The 13,237-nt window shown below is 35.2% G+C and overlaps 1 protein-coding gene across 1 annotated transcript in view; it reads right to left on the bottom strand.

Annotated features, from left to right (window-relative positions):
* Ralyl (RALY RNA binding protein like) overlaps nucleotides 1-13,237 on the bottom strand; it is a 423,647-nt gene that overhangs the window by 136,273 nt on the left and 274,137 nt on the right. The window contains exon 3 of the mRNA XM_050161774.1: nucleotides 930-962. Coding sequence (XP_050017731.1) covers nucleotides 930-962 — 33 coding nt within the window. The remainder of the gene's footprint in view (nucleotides 1-929; nucleotides 963-13,237) is intronic.

Below are 13,237 nucleotides of genomic sequence, written 5' to 3'. Positions count from 1 at the left end.
TAGGATATTTGTGTATATCAGTAAATGGTTATTTAACACATCAGACAAAATAAACATGGTTTATTCTTAGTACTAACAATCTGGGAATGGTATATGCTTTTGCTTGCCAACATTATATTATTATTGGGACATACAACATCACTAAGACAATATCTCACCAGAGGATAAGTATTACCTTTTATTTATCTGCCTTAGGACTTCTTATCTCTATAAGTCACAGAGGCAGGGGAAGGAGTAGAACAGATTTAAAAGAAATAGTACATAATTGGTAGAAAGAATAAGAATTCAAATCTCTAGTTTAGAGGAATTTTCAAAATCAGTCTGAGTTGTTCTTTCATGGATGATAAAAATACTCATCATAACTAACTGCAGGGGTTTGGAAGAAAATGTCCCCTCTACAGAGTGGCAGTATTAGGAGTTGCATTTTTGGAATAGGTATGGCATAGTTGGAGGAATTTTGTCACTGTGGGGATGAGCTTTCAGGTCTCCTTTGCTCAGGCTGCATTCAGTGTGATGCACAGTTGCTCCTTTTGCCCGTGGAACAAGATGTTCCTTCTCAAGCACCATGTATGCCTACATGCCATCCTCCATGATGATAATAAACTAACCCTCTGAAACTGTAAGCTAGCGCCAATTAATTTTTTTATAAGTGTTGTATTGGTCATGGTGTCCCTTCGTAATAATAGAAGTCCTAACTAAGACACTTGGACAACTTCATAGGAGACAGAAGGCTCATTATTCATCAGTTAGCTGAATGTATGATGTCACAAAATGTCAGGATTTTTCCATATGGAAAATAGTTATTTTTTTGGTGAAATGACAAATTATGACTGTTAATATGATACTAGGGGAATAGAAATGTCATTTATGCAATCCCTTTTAATTTAAACTAAAATAACAATAATTAAAATATTTAGATGTGTACTTACCCAACAGACAGGAATGGCTCCTTTGATTCAAGCCTATAAAATATGAAAACTTTATTTTAATATAATAGTTAGCTATATATTCAAACTTTGATTTTATATGGATTTGGTAAAATATTGTACTGCTTGGATGGAAATGTGTTTATGCCTAATATTTATTATATAGTATATGTTATAATATGTGCTAAATATTATATATGTGTATGTATATGCCTATTATAGCAAAGATACATGTTATTGTTCTAGTCGGATTTGACACAGTTAAGTAAAGTCAAAGCCTCAGAGTGGGAATAAAGCTTTTATAGACAGTATTACAGTGAGAGTTAGAGTCTAATTCTTAGGTGTACTCCATATCCAGTTATGTTAATAGTAACAATTTGATTCTAGATGTTTTAATTTATCTACATTTAGTTGTAAGAGTAGGGATATCTATAGTGCATTTTCTTGGATATTTGCTGGGTGATTGATTCTCAGGGGATATACTCTGCAGTGACAAGGGAGGAGAAGTGTCACACTCAATCATTTGCTAAGAGTAAGACCCCTGAAAAAGAATGTGCTATGTCATAGAATAGGGTCCCAGTATCTGCCTGTTTCCTGTTTCTGCAAAAAGCCCAAATGTGGTATCTAATATGGAAAGGCTGTTTGGATGTGACATCTCCAAATCTACTTTAAAGGCCTTCGCAGCTCACTTTTCTAACTATAAAAAGGTACAGAACTGATTCCAGCTAATTTTCTGATTCCACGTGATATCTCCACATTCTTTATAACAAGTCAGTTTTTAGGCAATTCTGAAGCAATACTCAAGGAGATTTAAGACAGGTATGTATTTTTCTTATATATTTCTTATGCAATTATGGGCCAAATTAGGCCAATATTAATAAGTTTTAACTAAATACAGACATTTCATGTTTAAATGCTTGAAAGCTAGTGAACAAGCACTGGTGTCATTACTCAGGAGCCTTCCATTTCTTTTTTTTTTTTTTTTTTGAGACAAGGTCCATCATTGGCAGAGAACTCAATGAAGACTAGACTGGCAGGCCAACAAACTTCAGGATCTTTTTTGTGCACAGGAATACACTGAAGAGTTGGAGCAAAGACTATGTGTTCACAGTTTTGCAGCATTTTCTTCAATATTTTATAGTATATTTCTATGTATACTTTTTATTTACTCATGCTATGTAATAATCTCTCTAGAAGGAAATGGAAACAACTTTTTTTTAAAAAAATATGCATGCTACTTTGAATATATAGCAAGATTTCTCCCTGACTTAGAAATTCATAGTAATTTGATTTTTTTTTTTTTTTCGAGACAGGGTTTCTCTGTAGCTTTGGTGACCATCCCGGAACTAGCTCTTGTAGACCAGGCTGGCCTCGAACTCCCAAAGATCCGCCTGTCTCTGCCTCCCGAGTGCTGGGATTAAAGGCGTGCGCCACCACCGCCCGACGATTTTTTTTTTTTTGTATATTAGCATTTCAGCTTCTGTCCTAGTGACAATTTCTTCTAAGCTACCACTTTCCTATCACCAAATCTCTTAAAATTTTTCATGACCACTGAATGATAACTGAATCTTCCAGTGTTTCTCAAGCATGCACCCACTGTGCCTCAGGTGTCATCATCTTCCCCAACCCTTTTCCCACTAAACAATATACCCAAGGTTAGAGTTTACTTGTTGCCCAGACAAACACACTTCATGTTTTCTTTGGTGTCTTTGATATTCTAGTTTTCTAGTAAAATTCATTTACAATCTCTTCCCTGATCAATAATGAGTAAAATTATATCAACTTAACTTATTTTAGCACTTATATTTCTGCGTTTGTAATATCAACAGTTATCACTGGCACACAGTCATGGAGATTTCAGCTGAGAGGTGCTGTAGGAAAATCCTACAGCCAGTAGCCTACAAGTTACCTGCTCACTGGGACATAGCCTCTTATACTATTTATGCCCTGTAAAGCATGCCTCTGCTCTCTTTTCCAGATGTGGGATTTGGTTTCTGATTTCTGTTCCAGCAGAGAATTCTGATTTGTGAGTCAACCTCTAAGTAAATAATCGTCTATTATTCTCAATTCTGAGCTAGTGTGGGATTTCTTTTAAGCATCCTTCTTCATCTGGAACCCAATGTGAGACACATACATTTAAACTCGTGTGTGTGTGTGTGTGTGTGTGTGTGTGTGTGTGTGTGTGTATGAATATACAGAGTTGGTTGGTTTTGGAGCTGGTGATGGCTCTGTTCTTCTCTCCATCCAGGCATGTTGTTAAAAGAAAAATTCAGAGTTTCTGTCTTAAGTCAAGAGCCATCTGGTATGGGACAGAAAGAAAAAAAAATTAGAAAAAAAATTACTTTTCTTTATATCTTTTTTGTCTCTATCACACCTTTCATTGAATATATATGCCTGTATATCTATATATAAATAATATTTAAGTTTTCCACAATGAACAATGAATTTTCCTGCAGTAATCTTTGAAGTTTCCAGGAAGAAGATGGGGCCCCACAACAACAATTCCTCCTGGTTGATATGACATCATGATGCTGATAGTGCTAATATAAGACCTGTTTTTGGGTACCAGCTCCTCAAGATGGTTCCAACTTTGTGCACTTTTTTTTTTTTTACAACATCCTGGCCAGAACTCCAAATAAGAACCTCAGAAAAACTTTACCAAATACTCAGAGACTATTTGCAATTATACAAATTAGTAATCTTGGAACTTAACCATAATTTTACTTTCACAGGATCCCATAGGGAAAAAAAAAATCACCCCCATGACAGCTGGAAGTAATTCTAGAAGATGATGTTCCCTCTCCCAGCAAAGTTTATCCTCAGGGTTAGGGGTATCATTAAGGGGATGATTATAATTGGTATAGGGTTGGGGGCTGGAGGGGGAAATTTTGTAGGCTCAGGGATCTTTTTTAAAAAATAAAGGAAAAACTGGATGTGATAATAGATTAGTGTGAACATACTCACATTAATAATAATAGTGAGTAATAGAGTGAATATTTGTGAGCCATTATTTACAAAAAATTTACATTGGTATAGATTCTTGTATATTGATACCAACTTAATTATATATGTTCCTATTTTCATCCACCATATTTGTATATCTAGGCAAAGTTATTTTGTCATATCATATGCATGCATGCTTCTACCACTGCTTAAAACATTTTTGTATACTGAAATAATTTTAGGATATATTTATCATATTTCAATATCTATTTCTACCTCTGATCAAGATAGTTATATACTGTTTATATTTTTGAGGTCATTGTCCTCATTTGTTGCACAGTTGTTACTATATAATATTCTAATATGAATTCTTAGTCTTTAAGTTATATAGGTATTAAGAATTATAGATCAATAGTCATCTATGTTTGTTATACTTATAGCTAGACTAAGCAGGTTCTTTAGATACATAGAGATTGTATTTTGCATATATAGGTAATCTTCAACCACTTCAAAGAGCTCTAGAATATTGCATTTAAATAACTTAGGGTTCTGTTGAAGTGAGACATGATTGCTCCTATCAGTATTGATCTATTCCCCAGAGATTGTTGAGCACCAAAGACACTCCATTTGGAGCTTATTTTCTTCTTGGCAAAATTGGCTTTTGGGCAAGGAACTGCCCTTGCCTCAACTACTGACAAGGTACATGGTTTCCGGAAATGTATAAGCAGGACTGTCAAATCTTGCCAAGACAGGGTAAGATGGTTTTTAAAAACTTCCTGCCTCTGAAAATGGCCTGTCAGTTACTCTAGGCCTTATCCAAAGTTGGTTGCTTCAGCAATGCAAATGAAACTTTGGGTGATTGCCCAGGTTGCCAGTTGTCTCTGTCATTTGTTGCACATTTTTGAAGTTGCTTGACTGCACTTCCTGCTTACTCAAGTAATATTATTTTCCTTGTCAGATCTTCAATGGGGTTGAAGACTAAATAGTTGTAGTTACTTTTCTCTCATGACTTGGCCAAGTTATATTTTATATAAGACTTAAACTCATGTGATAGGATAATTATTGAATATATTTTCTCTTATTGTGTATAATTTTGCAATAGGCTTAGAACTCTCATATTTAAACAAAAGGGGGAGGTGCTGTAGAAAAGTCCTATAGCCTGTAGCCTTCACGTTACCTGCCCACTGGGACTTGGTCTCTTATACTGTTTTTGCTCATGTAAAGCATGCATCCACTCTCTTCTGGCTGTGGAATTCAGTTTCTGTTTCTGTTCCAGCAGAGGATTCTGATTTGTGAGTCTACCCCTAAATAAATAACCATCTATTATTCTCAATTCTGAGATGAGATTTCTTTTAAGCATCCTTCTACAGAGAAAAGAGACTAGTTGCAGTTTAAAGCTCATCTTTCTGTGTTAATATGGTCTATGAACCAAACAGAAAAGATGATATTGGCTATTAGTTATGCTAAGTCTTAGAGGTTATGATTCATATACATAGAGGGTACAATGAAGATTTCTAAGCATCTTCATGGTAAAGCAGAACAAGAAATTGTAAGAAGAAATTGACCTAAGCAGCGTAACACACCTCCTAAATGGCAGCACTGCCAAAGAATGTCAGAACAGTCCATAATGAATGGTTCTCTGTTTGATACCACACTTAGGTTCATAATTTAGGTTCATAATTTTGAATCAATGTCTCCAGTCTTGCATTGTCAGAAATACTGTCCATGCTCATGGTGCCCAATTATATGGCATATACCTTTAAGAATTTAAGGTGCAACTGTGAAAATAGAAAATTGTTTGCTTAGAGCAGCTTACACAATTTCTAGCACTGACTGGATGCTGTAGGAGGAGACTGCTTGTTAGGTTCCTGGTTGCCCAGACAAAATAATCACACAGAAACTATATTAATTACAACACTGTTTGGCCAACAGTTCAGTCATATTTCTAGCTAGCTCTTAAATTAACCCTTTTCTATTAATTTGTATTTTACCATGAGGCTCATAGTTTGTTACCTCTTACTTCTTGGGCAACTACATGATGTCTGCCTTCTTTGGCAGCTACATGGCCTCTCCTTGACTCCACCTACTGTCTTTTTATATCTCTTCCAGTATGGCTTTACTCTGCTAAGCCATAGGCCCAAAAAGTTTTAGTCATTAACCAATAAAAGCAACACATATACAGAAGGACATTCCACATCAGGATGCTATGTGTGAGTCTATGCTAAAAAGAGACCACTGACACTGAACACAAACTACAAAGTATATAATAATATCATTTTAGTTCCGAAGATTGAAGAAACAATACAAATGAAAAAAATCTATGAGAAACATCACTTCAGAGAAAAATCGTTTCTCATTTTAGTGCTTAGGAATAGGTGATTGATTACATTGTGATATGCCCAGAGAGAACCTGTCTATGAGATTTTATAAAGTAATTGTTTTGTGTAAAAAGAGTTTGATTTTATCCTTCTTAAGATTCAGTTTCCACAAGAAGAAGGTGGTGAATTTAATAATACTTTATTCAGGCCCATGAGAATTTAGAAATAGAAAAAAAGAAAAACACCATCGCCTTTAGAAGAAAATACTGGGCAAGTGTAAAGAACTAAAGTAGAGCACAGAATTAAGATCAATAAGGAGATTTAAAGAGATTAAAACTATATTAACCACAAACAAATTCATATTTAATAAAAATAGTCATCTTTAAAATACTTCATAATTGCTAACTTATTTTAAGTTTCTAATATTCTGTGAAGTAATTCTTATTATAGATATGAAGAAGCATAAAAGCCTATAAATATCTTTTCAAAATCACACAGCCAATACATTGTTGAGAGTTGAATTCAGGAGTTCTCTCCCTAAAGTTTCCACTTCCAGTCCTGTGATGTACTACCCTGAATTTCTACTTCATTCTGCCTTAATAACTATAGCACCATTGCATCTTCTAGATCAATGTTAATGTTCTCTGTTGAGAAACCACAATTTCTCATGTCTCTTTGTTTAATTTCTGATTCTGAGATTTCTGTCCCTCTTATTGTTTGCTTCCAGTGTGTGACCATGGACACCTACCAAACATTTGCTAAGAGCCTATAACATGAGAGTTTCCAAATGAAATTTATGATCTCCCTTTGGTCTGATCTTCCTCGTATATATTAGAAATCCTAACACTCAGCCACTCAAGCCAACAAATTAGAAATACTGGACTTTTTCTCAGAGTTCCTGTCTAGCTTTCACTTGCTGTCAGTAGCTCTTCATAATTTGGTTAATTTTGTTGTCAAAAGACTTTTTCTTTCTGTTCTTAAACCTCTTGTTTTAATATTCACTCTTCAAATGATTCTCAGGTTTCATGTGGGCTTTTATATAGTCATCCTCTCAGATTTTCATCCTTCAGTGTTCTCTAGAATAACACATATACCAGTAGAACTGTCTTCTTGTGTCCAGATCCACCTATACAACCTCATTACAATGAACAGAGCACTTTCTGAAAATCATAGTGAAGGGAGCAATGTGCTATCCTTAAATATATTTATTAACAAGTACCAATGTGATCGCAAAGTTTCTGCTAAGACTGTACCCTCCTCAAAAGTGTGAAGTCACTGAATTCAAGTACCCATAGTTGGGCCATTATTCATTCCTTTTTCTGATTTAGGATGTTATCTTGTTCCCCAGACTGTCCTTGAAATCTTCATTCTCCTGGTTTCAGCTTCCTCAATGTAGGAATAACAAGCATGCACCATCTTATCTAATGTATTATTTAGCAAAGAATCATAGGAATGGTTTGCTAGTAAACTTTCACACCTTTGCCAGCTTCTGACCTTTTTATTTACTTATATAATAAAGGCCAAAGTCCTAAAATACATGAGTTCACTCAAAAATCTATACCCAGTGTAACTTTTTGTTCTTAAATCTTTTACTATTTCTGTGTACATGGTTTGTGCATCAGTAACAATTACCCAATTTCTCATTGTCTGATGGTATTTTGATTTCCCACACTCTTAAGTTTTGATTCTTATTGTGTTTTTATAGAAACAATTTGAAACACTTTTGAAAACTTATAGCTTTTCTATAAAACTAAAATATTTTATAAGCACTTAAAATTATAAAATATGTACTACAATAGTGAAAAATGCTTTTTATAGTGATAGAATCTTATAGTTTACATGCCAAGTACTGTTCACTAGTATCTGATCCATTCCCTTTAGTAGTGACATATGAAGCCAAAAGCACATTTAATATGAACATAGTAAACACGTGTAGGACACAGGTTTGAGAAGCCATTTATTAATTTTAGTCTGACTAGGTGACTTTGGAAAACTAAGGAACTTTTCTTTGTGGTTCAGTTGTCTCATCCACAAAATGAAAATAATGGTGAACCCAGCTTTCAGGACTAAATAAATTAAAATCAGATGAATAAGTACATGTTGTAAACCTAGACAACTGTAGGAGTCATTCCAAAGTCTATATAATACTTCCAGCTACTCTTTGCTCCTCTATGAAGATGAAAATAATACAACTGCCATATTAGCTTATCTTCAGTCAAACTGACCTCAGAAGTTAGATAGTCCAGGTCACACTGAGTTATATTTTAGATGATTGCTTATTAGTTATGGGCTAATTTAATGTGCTAAAATAATTTTAAGGATGAAAAGTAGTTTGATTTTTAAACTCTAGCTTATGTATTATTATTATTATTATCAATTTTTGTGTTCTACCTGTAAACACAGAACACATTCTTTATGCCAAGGCACCGCTTTAAACAAGCTTTTTCTTGTAAATAATGAAATATGAACAAACAATGCTGTCTCACAAAAAAGATGAACACCTAAAAAGTGATGTTTTAAATCTCTTCTATCTGATGTCTTTCATGTATTAAACTATAACACACTTTTATCAATCAGCTTAGACACTGCTTTACTGACAAAGACATTTTCAAAAAGAGAAGCTGCTCTTGTGTACAGAAAAAGTATTAGTGGGTTTCTCAAGATCCCGTGCTGTCTATTCAGGACTTTCATTCCAGGATATAATCATTTTGGAAGAACTAAAGATTCCTTAGGAAAACAAAACAAAATAAAAAAAAATTCCTTAAAGTCTAGCATGGTGTAAAATAAGCACTGACTTCCTCAGCTCTGCCCAGACACTGGTGTTCATCTTGTCAGATGGTTTCTTTATTTGACTGAAAACCCAAAATACTACAGTACCAAAGCTTGGTACAGACACTTATGGTTGATTCTTGTACCAACCACATCATTTTTCTAGTCGTGACAACCTGCAAGGACATAGTGATAAAATGGATTGTAGGGATCATTCCTTGTTTAGTCATGTCCTGTCAACAACACTGAGAAGTTGTTGGTAAAGAAAGGCTCTGGGTCAGACTGTAAGCAGATCCCTTGGGAAGCTGTGAATGAGAACAGCCATCTCCCAAAGAGCTGGCATGCTCTAAAGCTGGCAGGTCAAAGAAGCTCTAATTTTCTTGTCAGTTTTGATTAATTGATGATGGCTGCTGGGAACAATGTGCTGACAAGAACTGTAAAACCTTCTTAGGTCTGAGAATGTGAGAGGGCTATAATTAACCTATGTCTGTTGAAGCGCTAAGGAAGAAAAGGAATGATGTCTAAATATGTATTTATACAGGTTGTATTGATAGCAAACACAAAATTTTACTCAGGCTTACAAAAGGATGGAAATATTCAAATTCTTTAGAATAACCAATTTATACAACCTCTTCCAATGTAAAAATATAAAAACAGTTTTGAATATGGAAAAATGCATTTTAGCATATTTAATCCTTAAAACCTTCTTGTGTGCAAATTTGTCATCATTAACATGTTTAGCTAATAGAAAAATTAAAAAGGATTGATCTTTCTTCATATTTAAGGATAAAAATACAAAGAACATGATAATCACAGAAAGCATGCCTCTAGTCTTAATATTTCTGAACACTTGTGCTTTCTTCATGTATTTATTTGATGAACATTAAGTATTCAAACTAATCCTCAATTCTTAGAAAACCAAGCTTGTTCATTACTTTGGTAGAATACTTCTCCAGTGAATTCAATTTCTTTTGGATAAAAAGTAGCTTTGCCCTTTCCCTCCTGTAACACCATTTTCAAGGGCTTTCATGCCCAATTGATATCTCTGCTGAGGGCTACCATCACATTCCTTGGTAAGGTTCATTTGCAGTTACCACATCTGCACTGCTGTCCCCAGGGATAGATTAATAGATGGCTGTGGGATCAGCAAAGAAGCTCAGTGAGTTTTTTAACATTCACAGTCATGACTTTTGCCTCATTGGAAATTGAGGCTGCAGGGATCATGTCCTCTCAATAGTGGATAATGTTCTTTCATAACTCTGCCAGAGGATGTAACTATAGTAAGAAAGGAAGAAAGGGCTCCAAAAACACCTCCTGGCAAAAAAAAAAAGATTGTTAACTATTTTAATATTCTCTTGGGAGCCAAAAACACTTAAAAAAAAAAAAAAAAAAAAAACACTTCACAGGTCTTCCATGGGGATGGGAAAAAACATTAGACCACAGCAGATTGGAACATCTTTCTCCAATGTGACCGTAGAATGAACTTCACAGTTTCACAGTAGATGTGATTCACAGAGTTGTGCAGACATTTCTATTAAACCACAACACCAGCAATAATAACAATTCTTAAAAAAATACTTTCAAATTCAATTGTTTTCAACCCAACATTTGCTCATAGACATTCTGAACCTAGGATGTGAGAAGAGGAACACAAGAAAAGCAGCAAATGACTTCTCTGCTGTCTCTATCTTTAGTTACTTGCCAGTGGCTGATAAATCCTAAAGATCACCGTCTTCTGGTGTGAAAAGTGGAGAAATAGACCATCAGTCACTAAGTTGTCTTGTTTTTAGATCTCAATCCTCAGTCCTGTTCACTACACAATTCTGGAGTCATGTGTCTTTGTTCTACATTTTAAAATGAAGATATTAGAGTTAGTATAACTCTATGTACTCATGTGGTAACCAGTCAAGATAAGTTTTGGCACATATGAATGCTACGAATGCTGATTCGCACATACGTGTCAATAACATACAGTAGGATGGAAAAGCAGTAACATCTGCTCTCTGAGGCATCTGTGGTCTATTACCTTCCATCCTATATACTCCAACTGTGTCTCACACACTGCAGATACCAGGTTAAATGTTACACTCTGCCCTTCTCTTATCAAAGTGCACAAGACTCTTTCAGATGAATTTGTGGCTAAAATTTGATACAGTATTTGAGAATAATAACACAGTTTACTGGGTTGCTTGTCTTCATGACAAGTGGTCTGGTAAATTAATCTGAGTTCTTACATTGGTAAACCCAAATCCTCTCTGATATAGCTACCAACCTACCTTTAGATTGCAAAAGAAATAAAATATTTTCACTTAATTTCATAATTAATTATTATCTCTAATTTTTAAACTGTATCTATTTTGAGCCAGGCAGTGATGTTGTACACGTTTAATCCCAGCAATCGGGAGCCAAAGGCAGGCGGATCTCTGTGACTTCCAGGCCAGCCTGGTCTACAAGAGTTAGTTCAAGGACAGGCTTCAAAATTACAGGAAAACCCTGTCTTTAAAAAAAATCTATTTTGATGTGAATAGGTGTTTGTCTACAGGTATGTCTGTGTACCATGTGCAAGTAATGTCCTTAGATGCCTGAAGATGGCATCAGATCTCCTTCAACTGGAGTTACAGGTAGTTGTTAGCTGACATATAGGATGCTGGGACTTGAACCAAAATCCTCTAGAAGAGCAGTCAATGTTCTTAAACATTGAGTCATCACTCCAACCTAGACTAAAATGATCTTCCCCGCCTTATGTTGATTACATTGGGCAGTGCTAATTTCCTAAGCAAGTCCCTTGAGCCTGGAAGAAATTCAGTTTCCTAGATAACTGACAATGTAAATAGATTCTCTCTCCCACTGTATCTGTAGCTGTCTTAAAAAAACACTTAAGTCTGTGACTCTAGGGTACACCTTCTCTTATTTTTTTCTGTACTAACCCGTAGACTAAATTTGGCAGATATAAAGATTTGCTTCTTTTTTTTTTTCCAAAACTTTTAAATAGCTTCCACAGTGCAGAGTCCATAATGAATTTTAAGTTTACATGAACTTTGAAGGACATTTGACTCAATATATTCTTACTGAAAACATTTTTGACTGGTTTCATACCTCTCAAAGTGCCTTAATAACTGTTCCCTTTGAGTATTCCTGTTCATTCTTCATGTATAGGGACTGCAGAGTTAAGGGCTTGGAACTCTCTTGTCAACTCTCTTTTCTGACCCATTCTCAAGGATTTGAATTTTATTTATACAATGTTGATTTCCAAATGTAAACATCCAGTCCAGACCCTTTTTCCTGGTTACAGACTTGATATTAAACTCTGTACTTGACATCTTCACTCAGATGTTTTATAGACATCTTAATTTTGACATGTTCCAGACCTGAACAATGTTCATGATCCACAGCCTCCTCTATCTTCTACAAAATTTCACTGCCATACTAACAAGACTCTGTAGGTCCAGATACTTACTCCGACAACTCAGAAAATAGGTCTGCTATGCAATCTGATCATCAGTAAATAGTTCCTTTCTTCTGCATATCAAGAGTTCTTCTCACTTTCCTTCATGGAAAAAAATGTGGCATTTTGCAAGTCATGAATCCTCTTGGATAAGCTTCCTGATTTTTTGGATTTGCAGGTGTATATTATGTCCTAATTCCTTTCTCCTTCTTGAACTAAGTCACCATATAAGAGTATTGGCTACTTTAAGTTCACCTTAGCATAACAATCTTCACTAGTCCCAAGAAAAGGCTAAGTGGAGAATTATGCTCAACCAGCACAGGTGTCTGTACTACCCTGGGTGAGGACCAGATAAGATGTGCTCTAGCCACCTAAACAATACACAGAATTGAGTTTTTCAGCCAGACATATTCAGATTACCAAATACATAAAAAAAAACTCTAGTTACTGCTAACAGATGACAAAATCAAGATGCTTTACTCCATTCTTTCTCTTACAGAACACATCCAAAGTTCTCGTAGTCTTGTTGGCTCTGCTTGCAAAACATACCTGCAGTGGTATCACCAAACATCTTGCTTGGTTTTGCATATTCTACCTTTGGTTCCCAGCTGAACATTTTTCTCTTGCAGCTACTATGACCCATTGGATATATTTTTGGTCTCTATATAATGCTTGAAACATTCCAAGCTCTCTATTGTACTTAGAACCAATCTGAAGCATTTCATAGTTGAGACACTCTGTTACTTGTGGCTACATTCTGTCTCCAATATCACCTATATTTCTGTTTCTGTTCCAGAAGCATTGACCTTCTGTCTGCTGTCTAGACTGTGATATAT

This window comes from Alexandromys fortis, unplaced genomic scaffold (genome assembly GCF_014885135.2).
Source record: "Alexandromys fortis isolate MF-2015 unplaced genomic scaffold, M_Fortis_MF-2015_v1.1 scaffold_74, whole genome shotgun sequence".
Classification (NCBI taxonomy): domain Eukaryota; kingdom Metazoa; phylum Chordata; class Mammalia; order Rodentia; family Cricetidae; genus Alexandromys; species Alexandromys fortis.
The sequence above is the reverse complement of the archived record's forward strand: the minus strand, read 5'-3'. Positions and strand labels throughout refer to the sequence as shown.